General features: G+C 36.2%; 1 protein-coding gene across 1 annotated transcript; it reads left to right on the top strand.

The window, feature by feature from the left end:
* Positions 1-7,245: 7,245 nt before the first annotated feature.
* On the top strand, positions 7,246-23,112 carry LOC145773702 (kelch-like protein diablo). The gene is made up of 10 exons (XM_082584837.1): positions 7,246-7,310; positions 8,694-8,817; positions 10,877-11,027; positions 12,802-13,025; positions 15,472-15,655; positions 16,213-16,353; positions 19,313-19,489; positions 20,271-20,409; positions 21,432-21,576; positions 23,065-23,112. Exons 1-9 carry the CDS (start codon positions 7,246-7,248, stop codon positions 21,544-21,546), a joined length of 1,320 nt encoding a protein of 439 aa, XP_082440963.1. The 3' UTR covers positions 21,547-21,576; positions 23,065-23,112.
* Positions 23,113-25,282: the final 2,170 nt, after the last annotated feature.

Consider the following 25,282-nt stretch of genomic DNA (forward strand, 5'->3'; position numbering starts at 1 on the left):
AAAGACATAGCCTGCAGTTGTATACAATCAGCAGCGGCTCAAAAGTATTTGAAGTGATATTACAAGTTCAATTTGTTCAAGCAACCAACCAGTAAAATTTAACGTTATCAAACAATAAATGTTGATCTTTGTGCGGTGGCAGCTTTCCAGGGTTTATCTAATATCTTTTGTACACAAAACACTTGTGTCGGTTATGTTTTGCAAGGCAGATTGTCAGCTTATGTTTTTCATGGAGACTTATATACACACTAACACAGGCCATGCCAACGTGTAAGTTTCATAATATTTAACTTGAAGCTAATCTGCTCCATTTGATAGCTGTCAAAATCGATAATAGCCATTCAGTTTCCAGTCTAGTAGGCTAGTTGAAAAATATAGGCTATCCTATGTCGTATTTTTGTACGATTTTGGCCTAGTTTTGTGCAACTGTTACCATGTAAGTATTGAACTGGATTTTGGCACTTGTGCAGAATTTGATAAGATGAAACGTTTGTATAATTTTTTTAAAAGCCAAACTAGGAGTTTTGCAGTGATTTGAGATTTAGCGATCACACTTTTCCCAATTTAGTTTTTTATAACCATCATTCCAAAAAACTTTAGCCTGGAGTTCGAAATCTAAATCATGTTAGTCTCCAGTTATTATTATAGGTTGGCATGTTAGCAAAGCTTAATTGTGTATGTAGGGCGGTAAGCCGCTATGGTATTTTCTAACCTAGTTAGCTTTGATAAACGAAAGGGACTTGAAGAATCTGATGCCGAAATTTCTATCAGATTAAACTTACTATCCGGGTTAATGTGTCTGTCTCTGAATCGGTAGGCTTGGGTTCGATGCACTGTTGGGTGATAGCCTATACCAGACGCATTTAAATTGCATTGCTCATTTTATACAACGTCCGCTACAATTGGTTCAATGGTAGGCTTCATAGTCCAGTCGTTGAAGCGAAAAAAAGGGTCGAACCTTGACTTAATTGGTGTAAAGCTGAAACTTTGCACATTGCTTCTGTTGATTATGTACATTGACCAAAAAAAAATCCCCGTGAAAATCTTTTGGTAAAAAAAAGTTATCCGCTTTTTTTGAAAATCCGCCAATTTTTTTCTCAAACTGGCGGATAAACAAACTTTTCAAACAAAAATTTAAAAACAAAAAAAATTTTCTACAAAAGGTTTTCCAAAAGGTTTTTTCTAGTAGGCCTATTTAGGCTATCATCAAGAATAATATATTAAAAATCTAGGAGAATCAGAGCACCGGAAAGTTGTCATTTTCAAGATGGCCGACAAAACAGTGTAATGACAATAATTCACTTAATATTCATGCTAGAGCTTTAATTCCGGCGTCTATCCCTAAGCTTAAGGTGGTAAAGAATTCATTAAAACAATTGAAAATGAAATTAACTCATTAGTTTAATGGAAAGACTTATATGAAACAAAACCAATAACGTGAAACATTGGCTGTACAGGAATGGCAGACCACTTATTAAGTTATTTACATTCAGTTGAATACTGAAAAGTTTGGGTGTTCATTAGGACAATTATCGCTTCTAGTACTAGTTGCAACGTTCATCTGATGAAATTGAAAGTAAAAGCTACAACAAACAGGATGGTTTATTGCTTTACTGACGTTTCGCGCACCATGAGAACGCGCATCCTCAGAGCGAATAACATTCAAAATAAAACTTCACAAGGTTATATACTGTAGTGCGGTTGAAGGCAAGAAAAAATAACAGATAACTTAAAATTGAACAACTGGCCAATGATGTGTGAGCGGTTACTTTCCACGTTAAATTACGTAAAAACCTCCATCAATTAGTCCTGGTCATCATCTTCATCCAGTAATGACTGATTGTACGTATTGTTACAGGCATCAAGTTGCACTGTCCACATGATGCGGTACAGGGTAGATTATTCTGCCTACAGCTCCACCTGGCAGTGCTACAGCCAGTTGTACAGTTGCTGTAGGTTCTATAAGAGGGAATCTGGGTCAGCATCCATGTCCGACTCTGTTGTCACAAACTGACTGCCTTCCAGTTTCCAACCCCACCCGTAAGTTTCCATATCACCTCCTGTCCTAGCCAGACCATTATTTGGTAGTAAACCCTTAGACAGTGAAATTTTGTCGATAACTCAGTAGGTGGTAGGCGTTCTGGGCGTTCTGGTAGGCGTCACAAATGATTGGGAAGAGACTACTTTTTTATTAGTAATCTGTAGCAATGACGAGAGGGAATCCGTCCGCGTGCCCCCAAAAATCACAACCATTGCTTGACAATCTTTGTTCACAATGGATGCTGCTGTCTGCTTTGGAAGAAGGAAGTAATTGGCACAGTCTTTCAGAGTAGCAGCACCCTTTACCAGCTTGTGAAAGACAAATTGCTTATCAACACCAAAGATTCTTGATGCTGTGTCACATCCAGTGTAGGCATGTAGAAAAAGTAATTGGGAACATAATTCTTCACCCATCACCATTTTCAGTTCGTTTATTTGATACACTTTGTCAGCATTTTCCTTGTCGGAACGGAAATATAGATCTTTGTTTGCTTGTTGCGCATAATGAAGAAGCAGGACCAACAGATCTGTGTCTTCTTCAATCAACGTTGTCGAGTATGACATTACATTAACAACAGTAGCCTTCACAATCGGAACATCAGCATCCCCTGGGACATTGATCACTTTGCAGCCTTTTGACTACCCCGAAGTGTTTTACTGATCAAGTCGATCATTTTTCGTTTGTTTATGCCTACATTAACGTCATTCTCGGCCACAACACCATTCACAATATTCCTCAGGGTTTGATCCTGAGAAAAAGGTACATAACCAGCCAGTGATGTATTCTGCGCTTCAGGATGCCTTCTGCGCTTCAGGATGTCTTCTGCGTCTTCAGGACCGAGATTGAGTGTCGGTTGCGTAGCGAAGTGGTGAGAACGTATGCGCGACGTTCGAAAGGATGTGGGTTCGACACCGCTCCAGAGCACGCGACTGTGTCTAGACACAGACACTTAATGGCAACCCAAAATAAGGAGAGAAGCTGACTCGAAGACTAAGCCTATATGTCACTTCGCTGCCTCCTGTCGTCTGTTGTAGGCTATCACATCTGTGATCGCAGTGTCATTGTATGTTATGTATCGCCTTGGGCGCAAATGAAACACGATTATTATTATTATTTAGGAGTGCGTCTGTGCTTGGATAGTGATCATTAACAGTTGGAACACCATTATTGATGAGCCTTGCCGCAGTTTTAACTATTTCTCTCTTTTGTGACTTTTCATCATCCTCATGTCTTGTTTTTAGGTAATGAGATCGGAGGATTTCGGATGTCTTCTCTCTCATAGTGACAATGCAATGAAGGCCCTGACCTTCAGCTATATAAATAGATTCACCACACTGTTTCTATAATTGGGTCTTCAGATATTTTGATCCTTAAGGAAGGCAATCATCATTTGCTAAAAACTCCTTCATTTTAGATCTGAGGTCTGATATCGTTAACTGTTCTTCATCATTCCGTTCAAGATGGGAACACATCTTTAGAAATGCCTGGTCCTGTTCCTCATCCTTAGGTCGCCCAGATTTTAGACGTTTTGCCTCAGGTACTCTGCCGCATTGCAAGGGTACGTTAAATCCACATATAAAATTAACACTACAAGAATGATGGTATAAACAGTCTGCAGCATGCAAATCGCTACCGTAATATTCAATACGACCTTTCATGGCGCATGACCAATTGTCAGAACGTCTCTCACAACACTCTAATATAGTCCTTGCAAAAACATCTGTTTTAACAAAACTAAAGCCAGGTCTGTCCGTGAGAACTCCAGTCCCACAAAACAAACAATGAGTCTTACTGTGGAAATTGCCATCAAAAATTCGAACACTTTGTTTCCCCGTGAGGCAGGACCCACTTTCCTCTCTGTTCGTCTTAAGCTGCAGTGTATATCGATTGGGTTGGTATAACGTTTACGACAGTCTATGTGTACTTTTCGACCAGCTGTCGCAACAGTATTGTCCCCTCTATTAGTACTAGCAGCATTAATTCTATCAGCACCTTTTTGACGCAGTATAGCCTACTGGAGGCTCCAGAAGCTTGAATTTCCTTGTCACAGACGGTAATTTCTTTGCAGGCATTTTTTCTGAACTCTTTTTCCGTGTATCCGTAAACTTCCTCCGGCAATCACGGTGGACCAAAACTTTGCCAGTGTGAAATAATTGCAGTATAAAATTTACTTTTAAATGAGCACCAACACTAACTATAATTTCATAAAAATTGAATGATTCAGTAATTGTATATCCGCCATTTTGAAAAAAATGGCGGAATTTCGAAAATAGCGGATAACTTTTTTTCACCAAAAAATTTTGACGGGGATTTTTTTTTGGTCATTGTACATAATGAACAGAACCAATGTGCAAAATTTCAGCTTTACACCAATTAAGTCAAGGTAAAACCCTTCAACGACTGGACTATCACTTTGTCAATTGCCCATACAGCAAAATCCGTCCTTTTTACATGATTCAACGTGACAAAGTAAAAATGACGGATTCTGTTTGGAAAACACCTTTCGCACAAAATACAACACAGTTAGGCTACTTATCTAATGTTTCTTGGCAGCCCATTGGCGCCCTTCTTCACACTTATCTAATGTTCATATTAATCTTATTAGACATGAGGTGTGTAGCTTAGCCTACTCCTTACGTCGAAACAAATATTTGAAATTACAGTAGGCTACCGGTAAGAAAGCGTTAAACAACAAAATTGCATATCTCTGACTAGCCTACTGTTTGCAGAGAAACTTGCATGGCTAAATGTCGCATAAATTTGATCAAGGAAATAGCCTATATTTCTTCTTTTGATAAACTCTCCTACAGCATTTCAATAGCTTACAAGCCTGTTAGTCGGTTGCATACCTACAAATATGTTTCGGGGGAGGCATTTGCCCCTTACTCTTACCCTTGCAAAAAGCAGCCTCCTTTAAGAGAACTTTCATAAAATTAGTAGGCTACTGAAGTGCAGGCTACTTTAGTTTAACAAGTTCTTTCTTTAACTTATCGTGACGTAACTTCACTGCATGTTTCGAAAAAGGCTAACTATTGCCAATTATCATTCAGCTACACTGCTGACTGAAAACGATTGTGTGTACAGCAGCGTTTCTTAACCTTTTCTGACTCTAGCACCCCTGTAAACAGGTATCGTTGACGTACGGCTACTACAGTGCCGACCAAGAGTTTAGTAGAGTCGAAATTGTCTAACAAACTATGCAGTTGTTTTAACGAAGTTGATTCAGGATTTGGTGTTTGACTTTTACTCACCAACAGAAATTCAATTGTAACCATGTAAGTGAATCAACTCTCTTAAAACAACACCACAATGTGTCAGGCGACAAGAAATTTCACCACATAATATACCGCCAGCGATCACAAAGCATGTAAAAATTTCGGACCCCGCCATTAAAATTTGGCCTGCACTATTGAAGGAAAACGATGTAAAAATTGATCTTTTTGTTTACGTATTCTTTAAAACTACTGTCATCATTGGTGATAAAAGAAATAGGAAAACCCGACAATAGTGAAAGAACATGGACAAACTTAAGCATACCCGCTACCCAGCTGGGTAACTAGTTACACATGTATCAATGTGATTTTTATTGTTGCTTAAGGCCTATGGGTGACCAATTTCTCAATTTGAGGCTTCGTGTTAGTCAAAGCCACTCTCATATCGTGGAGCAACCCATGTTGAAGGCGGTTTCGGCCTATTGTTTTGATTTGTCGGAAATGGACCGATCAATTCCAATGCTGCCGTGCCAATATGCTGTGCCAATGCTGCCGCAGCATATGCTGTCAACTGTTTACACCAGAAATCAGCAAGCGGAAGTTGACGAAATTTTTTCTGACAACTTGGATTCACTTGCATAGCCTATCAATCAGCTCCTCCTTTAGTCTATTATCATCACTCATGTCTCAGATGTCTGCCAAGAAGAGCTGTTGTTATCCACTCTGGATAGGAGTGATTCGTGGGAAAGTATTTTGCCATTGTGGTTTTTAGAAGCGAGAGGAGAGCAACAATATTACAAAAAAGCACCCACCAGCAAGTTCGCACAAACTACTCAGGTTAATTTGCGTAGCCTACTGGCCTGAGAGATGACTACAATAACAACAAACCATGTAGGCTACTTCGAAACAGCAATCATTGATATGACAACTGCTGACACTGGCAGAAAAACGAAAAAATGCAAAAAAAGTAAAATGGCATTTTTTTGATATACTGCATGCATTTACCATCTCCTACAGTCTATTCCAGCACCCCCGGTTAAGAAACGCTGGTGTACAGTCACTGGTGTTTTTGCTGACGATATGCTGCGGACGTAGTGGTCTTTGCTTAGTTTCATAGCTTTCCGTACGATAAAATTGAGAAGAGTGTTCGTTTCAAACAAAAAACGGAACAAATGTTATCAATATAAAACTTATTTCGCAACAAAAGTTAAACAAGCATTTTCACTTGTAAACGAAATGCGTTCTTTTAAACAGCCTTGTTGTGCAATAAATTTGGTTTCCAACGATAGACTGCTGAATCTGGGGATAGATGTCTCCTTTTCCCTCCCCTTAGCTACGCGTCTACCTGGAATCGAACCAAGCCTATCAGTAGCCTAAATGAGGTGAAGGCACTGTAGCTGCTAATAATGTTATGGTTTATTTATTGTCGCTCTACAATACACGAGCAAAAGTCTTTTAGCGAAGGGCTTAATTCATTTTTTTATATAAGGTTTACGATGTCATTATATTATTAGGCTACCCGACTTATTCTCACTGTGTTATGCAAAAAATAACACAATCTGTACCTTTTTTAAAATCTTCGGCTTGACCCGACCTGGAATCGATCTAACATCTACCAGCATCAGAGCCGAAGACAAAACTACTCGGCCACCGAGTTGGTCCCGTAATTACTTCGTCACTGAATTGAATAGGCCACGTTATGTAAAATCGCAACGAGTTAAATGCTCACAGGCACTTTCGAAATTCTTTGCGTAAAAACAAGTTATCCTTCAGCATTTCACCTTCACCTTTTCAGGATAAGAAAAGAACAAAAGCTTGTGCCTTGAGAATTCGCAGCCAATAATAAGTACTTGCCTGGTTGTGCAATGGATCAACGTAACTGCGATGCAAACAATTGCAATGGCTCTGGCAGGTCGTCTACTGATGTAACAGTTTTTCAGCTCATGTCAAGTTGGCTGTTTCAGTGTTTGGACGAAGATACAAAAATTTGTAATGGAACTTGCTTTTTGTGTGAAGATTGAAGACTATGCAGAGCAACTCGTGTCTGACCTAAACAGGTAAGTCCACTGGGTAACTAGACTTTTGCGACCTGTATAGTCTACTATACTTGCATTACCTAGAAATTCTACAAGTCAAACAATCAAAATTATTTCAGAAGGCTTAGGCTACCACCCATCACAAAAACCAGAAATGGATTTCTTGTTCCCCCCCTTGTATTTACCAAATAATATTGCATAAAATATGGATATTTATAAGTATAGATATTTAAAAAAAAGCATTGCAGTGAAAGCAACGCTAACTTTACAAAACATTGAAATGAAACTACGTTTCATTTACTTGTTCCAATTCAAAATATAGCAAGTATGTAGATAGAAGTAGCCTAGCTTGTCAAATAAACAATTTGAAGCCATGACATCCCACACTACTTCCTCTTACATGGACTGTACGTCACCCTTACAAACCGTGCGTGTTGTAATGGCAAGACACGGCGGCACACCTAACGAAAATAATAATAATTGTTAGAAAATTGTCAAGCACAAGAAGAAACAATGAATTTATTGACACTAACACCTATATTCTACACAAAGATGGGCAAGATTACCAGTTTTGGTGAACTTGAAAATCGAGATTACCGCAAGTAGGCTACCAGTTTTGGTAATCTTCAAAATCAGATTACCAAACAAATGTGATCTTGTTTTGAAGATCAAGATCGCTCTTTATGTAGGTTACTTGAAAAATTGCAGTTTTTGATCAATGATGTTGCAAAAAGGGTGTTAATTTTAACTTCAACTTTAGCACTTATTTTAGGATATATGAAATTTTCAAAAACTTCTGTTACCGTAGCTTATATAAGTGTGATAAATAATAATAATTATAGTGCTCTTTGATGTAACACCATCATTATCATTTCCAGCATGTGGTAGCCCGCCACAAACCAATAACCTCCGTCTTTTTTGCCAATCAGTCGATTACAGTGTCAATTAGTCTATGCACATTCTTCCCTGGTTATTTTTGACGCGTTATTTTATGTTGTTTGCACGAATCGTCTGGTTACGTTTTTGGGCGAGCAGTATGAAAGCCATGACATCCCACACTACTTCCTTTTACATCGACTGTACGTCACTCTTACAAACCGTGCGTGTTGCAATGGCAAGACACTGCTGCACACCTAACTTACTTTATAGAATAAAATTGAATATGACAAGCACAACTCTGGGAGGATGAACAACGTCAAACTCAACAAATGACTGATACAAGGTGTCCTATTTTTATACAGTCCAAAACAAGCTAAATAGCTTAGGTGTCAACGCAACTAACAGTATCTGGTTGAGATTGGCTAAAGGTAGCCTAGGTATGCCCTACTTGTGCTATTTTAAAGCATGCTTGTGTTGGTGACATTGGTGGATACTATTTAGTCAAATGAAGTTGTGATTTTCCAGAGAGCGATTACAGTCGGAATCCTCATGTGATGCAACACTACAAGTTGATGGAAACGATTTTCGAATTCACAAAACCATTGTTGGAAAAGCTTCACGTTTCTTCAAAAGGTTATTTAAATGTCAGGTATAGTAATATTAGTAAGTCTTCTACCGAGTCTTCTAAATAAATGTAACTGTAATGAAATGATTCTGTTGTTTCTTAACTTCCTTTCTGGCTTTTCGATGTTCGAATTAAAAATCATACATCTTAGTAAGATCCATGTATAACAGCGGTATTTTACTGGGGGTCTTGACCTCTTGGGGGTCGCAAGACATGTGAAAATCCAGCGTATTTGTTTCCATCCTTTTTTCAAGAAAAGAATAAAAACTGTATTTTTTCGTAATTGATCATTCCTTGGCTTGGGGTAGCCTACTCTATTTTTCTTCCAGACATCGCGAAGGCTTTAGCAATAGGAAAGCTTTCGATATTTTTCACCTAGTTCTGGTATAGACTATACGTTGCTTTGTGCAGATCAAGCTTAACTAGCGACCACGCTATGGCAAAAAAGCAAGGTTGTTTGAAATTTTGTATCAACTATAGATTTGTCAGCTTTGTTTACAATGGCATCGAAAAACCTTGATGAGTAGGCCTACTTTGTTTAAAAGTTGTTTCAGTAACAGTTTCACGCATTGACAAGCTTGTAAAAAAGATTCAACATCCACCCCCTCGCTGAAACTGATTTCAATAAACCCATAACTGCATAAAAGATTTCTATAAATTCAACCAGTAAATGTTTTGTGCATTATTTTAGCCTATGTTCTATAATCCAGGCAAACACAATAGGAAATGGAACTACTTGGGAAAAAAGTAATACAAGCAGTAACAACATCGAGAAAATACTTTTTTGCTGTTAGAAGTTTACATTACAACAGCAAAACACAACATAGACTGGATTCGGCATAAATCTAATTTGGTTAAATTTACGCTTAATTGCTTTTATTGAAGGTTTGGGGGGTCGCGAAGCTGCATTGATTGCTCCTAAGGGTCGCGGTACAAAAAAGGTTGAAAACCGCTGAATGTATAAGAATACAACCAAACGAATAAAATCAGTAAAGATAAACAATTAGGTTTGGTAACGAAATAAACATTGTTTGTAAAGCTTTCGCCGCCGTGAAGGCGTCTTTATCAAGCAGCCTGCTCTGGAAATAAAAAGCACTAAAAAGAATCGTCAAAAAACTTATTCAAGTACAGAGTGTCAATTCAAAAGGGCAAAGTTAGAAGCATAAGTGATTAAAATCTAAATTACTTGTAAACATGTTCCTGATTTAAAATAATTTCATGCTGACTTATTACTCTCTGTCATAATTTTTTGCTTTGATAGCGATCTCATTCGAATGTAGCAGCATAGCAAAATTGCAGTACTGGTCCAAGATTATAATTCACCATAAAGAAGACTCAAAGATACCAAACAGATTGTTCACATTTTAGGGCAGATGGCGGAAAGCCAGGTCAAGGCGGTTTAGTTATGCCATGCATTTTATTTAGTGCTTTGTAGATGTCAAAGAATTCAGCCCAGATGGAATGGTATTAAGTGAAACGAAACAACATATTATAAACGTACACGAAAATCTTGTCTGCATTTTAACTAAAAATATTGAAAATATTTTAATGCAACAAAATAAATGATACTATAATTTACTTTTTGAAAAATGTGTTGTTATCCCTTTGGGGGTAGGTTACTAACTCACCTGTTGAGATTTTGCGGTTGGGGAGAAGAACGTTACAAAGAGTCACTGGCTCTAATTTGCCTAACTGGAGGTTCATAAAGGGACAGCCAGAATCTATTAGATAGATGAATAGAGCTGCGGGCATTAAGCATTTTTGTTTTTAACTTGTGCAGTAGCTTTTTTACTAAGTTACGTTTAGGGTGGTTAAAAGGCTAATATGAGTCTGCATTGACATTCTCGGACCCTAAAAACAAGAAACTGTAAACGTAAACTATGTAGCAAAACTATGCTGCGTTTTTCTAAACTTTTTTGGCCCTTTGGAAAAGTTGTTGGCGCCTAAAATCATTTCCGGTAAAGGTCCAAAAGGTACCCACCAGACTCGCGTAGCCTACTACACGTACGTAGCTGCTGCGTACGTTTATTTATTTGGTAAAGCGATATAACTTAAGTATTCTAACATTGCTTTTGTATCGCAGGTGAAAGAAAAATATCCTTTGCCTGGCATTGGTAACCTGAGTGCCGATTTGATGGAATGCATTCTTACATACATCTACACAGGTCTTATATTAACCGAGGAAAGTCTCCTGGAAGATTTGTTTATGATCTCATATATCTTTGAAATGGATGGTACTGAAATTTAACCTTAACACATGCGCTATCCACTTTCAAATTATACTAACAAATCTTACTGAATTTAATTGTTTATAATTATGGGATTTAATACAGACATATAGAAAAATATGTTAATTCAAATTTTGAAACTTTACACCTTCTTGCCTGTAAAGTAATGTTAAAGCGTAATAAGAGATAACTATGTAACTGATTAAAATAAAACAAAGTGCATGATTTTACTACTTTGTTACAAAAATGTAATGATTATCACTGTTTTGTTGCACCAGATTTTAGATGGTAATGATATTCTTTAATTGCTTTCTCTGACCGCACATCCTCACTAAGTGCTTGCTAGTGAAGGAATTTAGAAGAACTTTAAAATACATCTAAGAAAAATATTGCTAATTTCAAATACAGTTATCATTTGCAATCGACAAAGTTACTTAGTTTGACATGAATTTTCTTTAGTTATATAGGCTAGGCTTAGGCTAATATTTAAATAATCTTTTGGTGTAAATGTTGAACTAACGTCACTTTTTTGTTGATGATAGCTTTGTTTGCTTATTTGAATCTAAACTAGTGATATTTCTGTTTGTTGGCTTATTTGTTGCAAAAAAGAGTTTGTATTTGAACATAAAGCAATTAAAGTAAAGCGATCTAACATTGCTTTAACTGTACCCTCCTGCTCCTATAGCGTCAGTTTAAACTGACAGTCCATACTTCAAAACAAAAATAACTTTTCTCGAAAAAAAAAACACATTCGTTTCCTATAAGTTTACACCTATCTAAAGCTACCTTGAACAAATAAATAAAAAACTCGGATTCAGGAGAATATGGGTTACCTTATGGTTGTTCTAAATATATTTTTTAGTTTATCAAAAAGTGTTCATATTTTTGTAAATATAACGAAATGAATTTAAACATTACAGAATAGTAAAACAGTATTTCAAATTGATACATTTTAGAAGTTGCCTAAAGTGTTATCCACAAATGTACGATCTATTTTTTTTCCAAAAGCCAAATGCGAACTTTTTTATGGTTTGCTCCCTTTTTCTATTTATTTTCTGAGCAGGTTTGGTGTAGCCTATCAATCGATTTGGTTGGTGAGTTAGAAGGTTTAACTTACGGGAAAACTCGTTTGACTTATCAGGATGGATCTCTACAAACTTGTATTTCTTTGGCGCAAAATGTTCGGAACGTCTGGTTAATCTAATCAAAAATAAAGAGATCAAAGTGTAAATATTGAACTCATGTTCAACAAACGTTTCGAAAACTAAACTATCTTCATCTTCAGTGCTATAAGTGTATAGCACAATATTATATATAGCCTACTGTACAGCCTAAACGCACACATAGCTACTGAAGAGGAAGACGGTTTAGTTTTCGAAACGTTTGCTGAACATGAGTTTAGTATCTAAATTGTGGGCTCTTTATATTTTTGATGTATTCTAGTTTTAAGTTAAGTAGCTACATCAATTTGTAAGCACCCGTTGCTTTAAGGATTTGACAAGTAGTTTTGGATTGATTTTGTGTTGTGCAACTTTCAGAATGTTTCGGGACCAGTTTTAACGAGTAATCCTTGGTTTATCATCACTTTCAGGTTTTAGGTTGGTAGTTTGATGAATGGGTGACATCACATCTGTTAACATACAAACACACCGGTCTTCACCGACAATTGCGCACCTTTTGCTTTTAAAAATCTTGGTATACCAATGGACAACACAATCTCGACCGTAATAAAAACTTTCTAATTTCAATCATGAGTCATCATTTCACTTATTGTTATTAGAGTTGAAAGGAGTTTGTGCAAACTATCTCTGCAAAGGACTCGCTGTGTCAACCTGTTTGGACTTCTACACTTCGGCAAAAGAAATGAATTGTCAGCTGATTTCCAGCAAGGCAACGATCGTGGTGCAAAATAACATTGCTAAAGTAATTCAGAGACATGAATTCAAGATGCTTTCTTTTGATAATGTGCAGGAAATCCTCCAATCGATTGATCAAAGACATTCGGTAATGTCTGACAAAACAATTTTTGATTTAGTTCGAAGATTCAAAAACAGATTTGCAGAGATGGGCGGCAGTGCGCTACTTTTGTAGCTCCTCTACCTTTTCTAGTGCTGCTACTTTGTATCTCTACTACTTTGTAGCGCTGCTCCACCAAAAGGGAGGAGCGCTACTTTTTGGTGGAGCAGCGGCTATGTTAGCTGTGTTGTAGCGTGTCACGCATCACCATCTTTGTTGCCGACAGCACAGTGTGGGTTTGCCGATTGCTTTGAGTTTGCTTGATAAGTGTTTGTTTCTAATTGGTTTATTTGATATTTTAGTGTTTGGTGTTGCAGTACAATGGGTAGCTAACGTGATAATAACGTATTGTTTGTTTTGTTATTGATTATTTTTTGTTAATATTCTTCATACCTTGTTTTGCAATTAGCGAGGCAATAACATTCTAAGTTCAATAAAGCCTACGCTAAGTGAATGAGCTTATTGGTTAATACAATTATAATGTAGGTCATGTCCAGGGGAGAAAAGGGGGGCAACTGCCTATCTCCCGAAATATTACTCTCTGTTACTGCATCATTTGACTAAGTTTTACTATTGGTTTAGGCTGAAAGTACTCTGAGAATGCGCAAATTTAAAATATTTTTAAATTTTTTGGTGGACGCCTCCCAGACCTCTTGTGGATGTTCCGCCTTCCGTGACTCGTTGCCGGGCTCACTCACATGTACAAAAATACTTATTTGACTCCCCACAAAAAATTGTGCTGGCTACGCCACTGGTCATGTCAGTAGCGACACTACTTTTTTTTCCAATGTAGCGTATAGGCGCTACATTTACTTTAGTCGTACTTCCGCTACCTGCTACTTCCAATTTAATGTGGAAAAAAATTGTCTTGAGATATTAGTAGAAACACATAGACCTACATAACAATAAAGTTTTACCTAAAACGTGTTTCCGTAACTACGTTGAAATGGCAGTGTAGTAAGCGAATGTGGTACTGAAAAATGTGATACCATTCGTTTCTAAGATTATTTTGACTTCACAAGGTACTTGAATAGTTTTCCAGTGGCAGCTTAAGACAAAAGTAGCAAAAGCGTGCCTACTTTTCATTTGAGTAGCGGGAGCGGTAGCAGTAGCGCGTTACTTTTCATCGACTGGTAGCGGGAGCGCTGCTTTTTTTGGCAAATTGTAGCCGAACGTTAGCACGCTACTTTCAAAGCCGATGCCCACCTCTGCAGATCTCAATGAAAAAGTAAAGTTATCTTTACTTATTGCTCAGTGTTCAATTTCACACTTTATTTAGCACTTACGTATTTTTCAAATAAAAAAATTGTGTTTTATTTCAGATAGTATTTTTAAATCTAGATCAGTTTGAGACTACAAATTTTTTATACTAAGTTGGCGAAATAGCGCATTATTTGTTGCAGCTTTGGCTGAAAAGATTGAAATTGTAGAAGCATGACGGTCTGTTTTCACTGGTGCCAAATATTCAGGTGTTCAAAGTCAAAGCTGTGTATGACGGAGCAGTTACGTGGGTGAAGCATTTCCTTCCAGCCAGGGAAAAGGTTCTTCCGCTGTTAATGAAAATTGTGAGGCTTCAACTATTACCTTATCATTACTTCAGCATCTTAAAAACAGATGAATTGTTTGAAAGATCTCCCAAGTTTCAATCAATTTTAAACAACCATACATTTTGGAAGAAGACATGGAATAGTTATAGTAAGTGATTAGCAATTGATTTTCTTCAAAAGACTAACTTGAAGTTATGAAATTAAAATACCTAACATGTGGTTCCTTTGTTTTATTGAATAGACTCCACATCACGAATACAGTTCGTAGCCATCAACAAAAGAGAGATTAGATTGTTTGATGTGCTCAGCCTGACATGGAAACAACTTCCGGTATGAGAATTTTTTATATTTTTTCGAAAATATTATGGGGCTGTTTTGAAGCAAACATATTTTGAAAAGTGTTTTAAATTTCAAAATATTTTGTTTTTACCTAAGATTCCATATCTTTCATTTTAAAACAATTTTCTCTGAAATGGTTTCTACCTCATTATGTATCTTCATTGACAACAACAACATTTTCTTGGTGTAAAATGTAATGGTAGGCCTACCACATCACAAGGGTAAGATTATTTTCTTCAAGTAATCTTCTAAAGAGACCAAAAAGACCATGATTTTTCTCTATCATGAGCCATGTTTCAAACGTTTCATGGTCTTCAATGTGAAGGTTGGTTGGTTTTGAATCTTTATCCTCAGACTGACAAAGCCTTGATAGGTTATTCCTGGTAGTTTCGCATTCTTGTAGAGGCTCTTAACGCAGGGATAGGCTTAATATTTTTAGAATATTTCGTTTTTTTAAATAGAGCTCTTGTGATTGAGAAGGTGACTTTTGTATTGTTTTGGACGCTTTAAACGTTCAGCTGTGAATAATTCATCTAACTTTTCTTCAGAACGTTGCTCAAGATGTATCAGGATCATGTATTGTGGCCTTCAAAGATTATTTGTACTTGATTGGTGGCGCAAAACATCCACGATTGATTCAACGTCTTGATTTGGAGGAAGAGGATGCAAAATGGATAGATGTTGGTCGGACTTTGCACGATCGGATCTATTCTACAGCAATCCTGGTAGATGGTAAAGAATAATAATTTGATGTGATTGTTTTCTCTCAGCTGTTCCAACTTTCGCTGCACAATCTTGCTTGTAGTGACCAGCAGTAAATCGTCGAAGGGAGCACGTACTTGGTAATATGCCCTTTCATCAAAAATTGTCAAAACATGAAGTCTTTTTTGATTTTGCATAAGAAAATACTAGAGCAGCACAGTATAATAGTGATATATATATATAATAATTTAATATTGAACATGACGCAGTGATATTTGATCCATTTACAACACCCATGGTTTTTATAACAATGTTGCTATAGTAGCCATGCCTCAGCAGTTTGTCCTGCAAATCCTATCATGCGTAAAAAAACAAAAGGATGAAGCTGTGCGGATGTTGTGGTTCCAAAAGTACACTGTTTGCAACGTAGGCTACTGCAGATACAAAAATACTTGATATTTTGTCCTCTTTTCCAAACCACTCTTGTCAGCTTGTCAACACCTTGCCTCAATTTTAGTTTAATTCGATTGTAAACATTTTTACTGGATAGTAATATTATGCATGATGAAACTTTATGTTGTATGCAGAGGAAATTGTGATAACTGGGGGCGAAACGGAAATTTGTTCTTCTACAGCAGTGGAAACGTTTAACGTTCGTGTGTCTGAACAAAAAGATCTTGCTCCAATGCAGCATCCTCGTTGTTTCCATTCAATGGCTTTGTTTGAAGGTAAGTTGCTCGCGCAATTCATGCTGCCTTTCAGCAAACGACGTCGTCGTAGACTGCGTTATACAATATGTTTCAAACCAGCATATTTTCCCCGATAACATCTTCTAGACATGTTCAACGTGTCGGTGCACTGTGATGCTGCATAGTAGGGTAGCTCGTTTTTGAACTTTATTTTAAAATTCTCTCCGGGTAGTGGGGAAATGGTGCCAATGAGTGAGAAAAAACTCATGACAAAATTTGAGATTCGTAACAAATTGTCTTAAGCCTCCTCATGGGGCTCAAAAATCGAAAAATGGGGTCAAAAACGCAATTTTTTCCAAAAATATTTTCAGTTTGGGTAGATACAATATTGTTTAGATATTTCTAATTAACCTAAGAAAAAAAAATTGGAGTCATTTAAACCAGGGGTGTACAACCTTTATTACAGGAGGGCCAGATATAAATAACTTGGTGAAACCGCGGGCCGCTTAACATATGATTTCTAGTAGTTGCAGGTACGAAAATTTTTTTTTTTTTTGTTATTCATGTTATTCTTATGGCATTATTAGGGGCTATCTCCTTGCAGAAATAATAAGTTGAGACGCATAAATTTCTGAAGAAAACTGCTATTCAAATTTATTGTCACACCGACTTTAAACGAGTTCAGTGAGAAGTTTGCAGCTGGCTTCTTTTCCCTACGACTTTTTCCAAATTTACTTTAATGGAAGTGCTCGCAATTCGAAGTCTATTTTCCAAGTGTTCGTCTGTCAGAACCAATCCATAGTGAGATTTCATGACGCCCTTTTAGAAAAAAATTGTTCGCACAAATACGTTGAGCCAAAAAGAGCCACTTTTAAAGCCATGGATTTTTTCAAATGTGGAAAGTCATCTTGGTTAAGATGTTTTCGATAAAAATCGCTAAGATTCATTTCTAAATAATTTGATTTCAAATCCGTTTTCTCTTGAAGATCAATCAGTTCCAATGATATCTGCTGGTGCTTTGTCAATGTCTGTGTTGAATGGCGAAGCGAATATACCAAACAAATGTTCATATGATTTGAAGTCTTTGAAATGAGCCAAAGATTCATACAACAATTTTTCAAGTTGGTCTGCAAATTCAGTTTTCTTCTCAGGATGCATTCCATAGTCTCTCAAAGTTGGAAAGTGAAAAGACGTTTTTGACCCCTGTCTGTACGGGAGCTTTCCAAAGTCGTAATCTGTTCATAATGCCTTTTATGTGACCATACAATTTTACGTTCTAAATAATTAAATTCAATGGATTAGCGGTGGCCGGTGGGAGATTTCTAAAATGGTTAACAGAAGGTGCGAAGTCTACAATAATCCACTCCACAATAAATTGTTCACACGTACCAGACAAAAATAAATTATAAACACGTTTCGCGGGCCGCACACAATTCAAAATTGGCACATCTTCGCGGGCCGTACAATTTTTCTTCGCGGGCCGCACACCTGAACTATTCCTTCAGCTTCCTCACAGCTTCTGAAAATTTCCATTTTGCTGAAAATTTTGCATTTTTGTGTGGTTACATAATACATAATTGCGTTAGACATTTTGCCAACTATAAAACGTCATTGCATTTCTCTTTATAGACCTTCCCTGAGCTGTTGCGTCATTTTTTAATGTAATTGGGTTAATTTGGTAGGAAAAAGTAACGTCTTTTATTTGAATTTACGTCACTGACGAAGTTTGTGGTTATGCAACCACAAACAAAAATGCGAAATTTTCAGCAAAATGGAAAGTTTCAGAAGCTATGAGGAAGCTGAAGGAATAGTTCAAATGACTTCAATTTTTTTTAGGTTAATTAGATATATCTAAACAATATTGTATCTACCCAAACTAAAAATATTTTTGGTAAAATTGCGTTTTTGACCCCATTTTTTGATGTTTGAGCCCCATGAAAAGGCTAAAGACAAGTTGTTACGAACCTCAAATTTTGTCATGAGTTTTTCTCACACAACTCTGATAGACTTTCTCTTTCATTTTTAACGAAAACTTTTTCAATACAACATTTCCCTACATTCCCTGAACTTTTCCCAACCCAGTCTTGCTTTTGTCACAGCTGCTTCGCATCCATCACTTCCATTTATTTGATTACTCAAATAACAGAAGTTACTCACTGTTTCAATTCTAAAATAAAACTTTTTTTGCAATCTTCTACTAAATCTTGTCCTTTATCACATTTCCCACAAATGAAGCAATTTGCCAGTCTTGCTGTAGCTCCTCGTATTGATACATACCGTATTGCATGTACCCACTCGAATTTCTCATCACTCTCTTTCCACACATTGAGGCATGGGTCGACTATGCTCTGTAAAACTAACTTCTACTCCACTCACCATCACTTTCGTTTTTTCTAGACTTACTTTCATAAACTTTGTCCCAAATGATTCTTTCTATTTTGCAAACTTTTTGTCTAGTCCCTCCATGCTATCACTGGTCAAGACCAGGTCATCCGCATACAAAATTTCGCTCTGAAACCCCTCCTTTACGCCTTCAGTCACAACATCAACCACGGTAGTAAATATATTGGGTATTTCCTGCAAGCAGTAGGATGTCTAACAAGTTTTAGCCAGCCACTCGAAGCTGTTGCCCGTGAGGTGAGACGTGGAAGCACTTGTTAGCTTGGTGTGTGATCAAGACCAGAGACCAGAGTTCCCGAGACCCAGAGTTTAAAAATCCATGACAACTACCGAAATGTGCCACTAGAAGTAGCGATAAACGCCATCTTTACACTAAATGTTATTCACGAGTGAAATAGGCCTATGTTAGCCTACTCTAGGTTAATTCATGTAGAAGTGGGGTATCTACAATAGCCTACTATGTGACTTGCAATATTAAATGATATAAGTCGTCACATTGTTCTGCTTTTCTACAGCCGTCACGTTACACCACTATTGTAAATGTAAACAAAGTGATTGATTATATTATGTGCTATGACGTCATAATTCACAAATTCAGGTTATGAGCTATACTTGTTCGGTGGCCTTTCTGTAGAACGCCCTGAAGACGGACTACTTCGCTTACCAGAGATATTAAACATAGACAGCCAAGCAAGAGTTGAATTCGGTAACAACAAAACTGATAAATCTTTTCTCACTGCTTCTGTTGCAACAAATGCAGGAATATTTGTTTTTGGTAAGTTATGCTCAAGCTTCAAGGTTTCACATACATGTGCATTAAATTTCTGCCTCGAAATTGCAGCCTACAAGGAATTAATAGACTTTAAGAGATGAGTTATAAAAGTGCAATTATAAATTATAAATTTTAAGTAAAAGTTGTAAATGTGTTTTCAAAGTGCTTGCGTGTGTAAAAGATAAAGAAGCGAATTACTTTTGTAATAGTTGTAAGGTGGAGACCTTCTTGCTTGCATTACTGTGAAAAATTGAACTTAATTGTATGTGATTAACCATTGCAATATAAGGTACTTTTGAAGTATTATAACAAACCAATTATTAAACTTACCAGTTTACTAGGAAAGATGGTCATATGATTTATGATTGTTTTTGTGATATAGATCTACAAAGCGTCAAAGACTAGTTTTTACTTTTTTGGTTAGTGGTTCTCCATACCGGGTTTCATAAAACTCTTAAAGATGCGGTGTGCATGGATAATTTAGCTATTGTGTCATGCTGTAGTAAAATGTCTGACTGTCGAAGCAGAAAATGACCGTTCTATGAAAGGTCACAAAAATAAGAGCTGAAGAAGAACAAAAGACTACCTTCACGCAATGAAACAAATTTTAATCGAACACAAAAAATCTACTTCAGAAGAATGTCATTATCATAAAACTCCAACTTTTTCAGAAACTGTAGGCCTCTTAAAATTGTCAGACCTAAATCTTATTGAAAAATTGAAACTTTGCAAATGATAAAAGCTGGTTTTCCAGAATTGGCAGTGCTTGTTTTTTTGAATGCAGAATATACAGGAGAACACGTGTCATTTTGCAATACAAGAACCAATGAGATAGTGAAAACCACAATGAAGGTAGAGTCAATCTACGAATTGAACTGTTTTGACGTCATTTCAACTGGAAGAACGATTTGTACCTTTGGCAGGTTTGTGCTGAAATGTCTACTGTAGGCTATATTTGATTTCGATGACTATTGTAGGCCTACTCCAAATGTGCGCTGGATGCCACATGTTTGTTTGTTTGTTTTTCATATTTTTATCCTGCATTGCGAGAAAGCGGACTTGAGCGCTATGCATCGGTGTACGCCTTCCGACGTACACCTGACTAACATATCTGGTGAAGCTCAAACAAAAGCAAGCTCGACCTTTGCCGACCGGCCAAAAACAGGCTCGAATTTGTATCATGTTAGGAAGTAGTCTATTAACTTTTAGCTTAACTAAAATTCGTTGACACTGTGGACTATCCAGTTTTATGTCTTCTATTGCTATGCATTTGTTTAGTGATAGTCTCTTAGTGCTAACAATCGTAATGCTGGTAGTGCCATCAAGAAGGTTTTGGAACCGTGGCCATGACCGAGAACCTAAATGTCATACCATTGGATACCGTACCTCATTCTTTTCTTGCTTGTTTCCAACCATAAAGCTTTTTCATGAGGAAGCTGCTCTGTAGGCTACTTTTGTTTAGCCTACCAACACCTTGCCCAAGCTACTTGTTCTACACAAGACGCAATCATCCAAATTAACACTTCTGTAACCTTAACCCAACATACAATATGCGCGGCATCTGCTGAAGTAACGCTAAGATTTTTTTCTGTTGAATCCTATCTTAGTGGAAAGTGTTAGTACTAGACGCACTTTTCCAGATTGCTGCGATGGAGTTAAGGGTTGAAATAGCCTACTTACACTAGTTGATTTTCTCACAAAACAACAATCTACTGTGGGATTTTGATAGCAATTGCCGCTCGTAGCGACACTGAATTAAAGGTACTTGTATAAGTACTCACAAGTTCGTGTTTGAGCCTGATTCCCGGAGACATAAGCTACATCAACAACCTTAAAAGTTAAAACAAATGCCAAACATCAAAATTTTTAGCTTTTTGTTTGTTTCAAAACATTATCATCAAGTAGTGCAGTCTTATGTAAACTTTTCTGCTTTCGTTGTGTGCAGGAAAAAGGGTGATAAACGCTACAGTCTAGTGGAGTACGACATGGCGTCTTGCTCTTGGAAGCAGATTTGTTCTTTCAACTATGAATTCCGATCATCGCTCATCACAGCTATTTGAATTTGTTTATTTTCATGATTAAAGATAAAGGTGATGAGGTTTTGCTATATTTCCCGTTATATGTCGATGTACATCGCTCCTAGCATGAAATTATAAGCTACTAAGGATTTATCAAATAGCCTATCATGTAAGCAGCAATCGCTCGCTTAGTTCTTAAAATCACCAATTTGTTTTCCAGTAAACACCATGTCTCACTTCCGTACAGCATTGTAGATCTCACGCAAGTAGTGTAAATTCTCGTTTTTAACGAAAATTCTCTACCACACAACAACTCGACACTTCCTGAATTTGACTCAACGAATCTTACTCTTACAGCCATTGCCGCTTCACAACTATCACTGGCATCCAAATGATCTTCTAGAATAGATAACAAAAGGCACTCACCGATTTAACGTCGTCATTCAGCTTTCGACAAGACCAACCATTCTTTAATTTTCTTACATCTTTCACACTCATCTTTCACAGAGGTTTATCAGTAGAAAGAATTTTCAAGTGACACAAACACAAGAAATTTATTGAAATAATTAATAAGTGACCAAAACCATTTTACATGCCGATGTCGTATTCAAGATTTCGGACGGTGATTAAAGATTTAGGTTTTGTACTAAATCAGTTTTTGGAAGACTTTACATCAATTTTCGTTTTAATCAACATTCTCTTCTATTTGCAGAACAATAAAGAAAAAGGTTTTAAGCTTTGTGAAACAAAGCAATATTCATCAATTTATTTTTTGCATAGCCAAATTTTACAAATTATGAAGCTGTGGCTATTTTCTCAATATTAAAATCAGATGCAAAAATTTTGCAGCACATGTATTCCCGCTGAGTTGTAAAAGGGTCCAATTTTGAGGGATTAACTTCCCTATAGTTTTTCCGCAGAATCATCACCGAGTGAAATTTCAGGCATAATAGGCTACTTATCAGTAGCCTATATCTCAGCATATAATCATTATCGAAGTCCTATACCACAAAAGTAAATTACCACATATTTAAAACGCATTTATAAAACTTAAACAACTTTGTGGAAATTGGGCCCTTCTTAAATTCACATATTCACGCATTCAATTATTTTTATGCGATGTTTATAGTTTGCAAAATTATATGTCAAATGTAATCTATCAACATTACGCTCAATTTAGTTTCAAGAAAAAAAAATTAAAATACTTTGTGAAGTCACGATTAGATTCTTTATCAATAAATTTGAAGAGTTGTTTTTATCACTTGAATTTTATAAAAGATTGTGTCACGCAAGCAATACAGTACAATTAAGAGCAAATAAAGTAAATATAAACAGGCTCCTACAGTGAATTCACACTTGGATGTTGGCAAGCCCAACTTGAACTAATTTAAGTTTTTATATGGTAAAATTGATGCTAGAAATCATTAACAAAATTGTGACGAAGTTGTGTTCCCAACTTCATTCAATTTTGTTGAGAATACACAATTCCCACGAGATAATTTCAACTTCACTTGTTTCACTAAACAGAGTTGAAAATTAAATTGGAGCTTTATTTTACAGGAGTTCTGCTTTCTGCTGCTGCGACATCAGTATAGAAATCAAAAGGCGTCTTTTCGTTTAAAATTAGTTTTGTTTTTTTGTGAAGTTTTTTGCTTAAGTAAATGCTTTTTAGTTTTGCAATTGCCAACTGATTAATAGAGTGTTACATTTTGATTTATTGCAGCCTATTGTGAAATCTAAAACAAACGCCTTTTTTGATAAGACTTTATGTTATAGCAAGTAGGACTAATGTGCTTCTGTTGTATAGATTTATTCTGCTAAAAACTTAATTACCAAAATATAATGTAATCGATTTATAAGTTACAGTAAAATTGAGTATCCCCTGTAAATATTTTTTATTTCCATTCTGTCAGGTATCAGCATACCATAGAAAGTTATAAATAAAACAGAACCTATTCTTGAAGTTGCATGTTGCAACATTTTAATGTTTTCCTAGCCAGCAAGTCAGGATGATTCAACTTTTACACACGTTGAATAAATATGAAAAAGGAATAATTTGCTTTGGATATGTGTCGTCATGGCACAACAAAGCTAGCTTTCTGGTAAATACGCTATGTTGCGATTCGAAAGCTTGCAAAAAAACAAGTAGGCTATTGTCTACTCTATTTTAAAGCATTAGAACAAACACAAGACTACCAAAATATAGATTTACTGGATTCAATCCCAAATTTAATCTCAAATAAACGTTACAGGTCCCAGCATAAAGCCGAGTACTCATACTTGCACTGCGTTTCACACACCATACAGGTGTGCGTATTTGTAATCAGCAGATCACTGCAGCAGATGAGATTTATTAACTAATCAGAAGGCAAGATTATAAATTAGCTGATTGCAGTCATGCGAGTCATACACTTTAGAAAGGAAATTAAATCTACGTTTCGACGTCGCCAGAGAGGCCAAGAGGGTTAGGTTTACGCTACCGATGTAGCCTCCACTCCAGCCATTAAGATCATCCAACAAACACGATATGCCTCGGTAGACTAGTGGATTGCGATGACATTAACACGCACAGTAGGTCCATCAACAACAAAGAGTTCAATGTAAGATATTTGAGAAAATATGAATACTATAATATTAACGACGACCTTTTAGAGTACATGTTAATTCAAACAGAAAAAAAATGTAAGAAAATAATAAAAGAATAATATGATAATCAAAAAATAAAGAGCCCAAAATGTAGATACCAAACTCATGTTCAGCAAACAAACGCTTCGAAAACTATACTGTCTTCATCTTCAGTGGTATGAATAACTCTGAAGTCAGTATATACCACTGAAGATGAAGACAGTATAGTTTTCGAAACGTTTGTTTGCTGAACATGAGTTTGGTATCTACATTTTGGGCTCTTTATTTTTTGATTAGATTAACCAGGCGTTCCAACCATTTTGCTCCTGAATAATAAGATATTTATGCAATAAAAACATCGACTTATTAACTTTTATAAAAATTATTTGACGTGAACACAACTTATATGTAAAGTTATAAAATTGCTTTATTTTATGTAAAGTAACAGCTCGAACAAGAACAGAAAACTCAGCATGTTTCAAAAATTTTATTCAGATAAAACTTACTTTTAATTTTTTTCTCAAGTATTTAAAATTATATTTTTATGTTTGATTTAATACATGTAAAATTTTAGAAATCCACTGAAATTGAGCATGACTGAAGTTGTGAGAGTTTAGAAATAAATGTGTAATTTATTGAGAGTTCGAAAAATTAGAGCAGAAAATATCCAGATGTTTACAAATTTTATGAAAAGTATATTCCAATCCAATGTGCTCCAATATTGAAAGTAATGCTTCAAACGTATAACTTATAATATCAACATGCTCAGCTGAAATTGTAGCTTGTAAGTTTAGTTCATAAGATTTGAAATAACTTTCCACTTATTTTCAACATCTGAAAATATCCAGATGCTTGCAAATTTTATGAAAAATAATATTGACTTTGAAAGTGATGCTTTCAACACGTAACTTACAATATCAAAATGCTTAGCTGAAAATGTAGTCTACAAATTTAATTCATAAAATTTTAGAAATAACTTTTAACTTAAGATTTTAGTTCATTATGACAATTTGAATTAGATGAAGGCCGATTATTATCTTATTGATGTGAAGTGTTTTTTCTGTACCGTATTGAGTTATTTGTATCGTCATGGTGCTTTCGCATTGTTTGGGCGATCATCATCAATTTGGGCGATTACTGGTAGTTGACAAAT

Source organism: Aplidium turbinatum, chromosome 7 (genome assembly GCF_918807975.1).
Source record: "Aplidium turbinatum chromosome 7, kaAplTurb1.1, whole genome shotgun sequence".
NCBI classification, from domain to species: domain Eukaryota; kingdom Metazoa; phylum Chordata; class Ascidiacea; order Aplousobranchia; family Polyclinidae; genus Aplidium; species Aplidium turbinatum.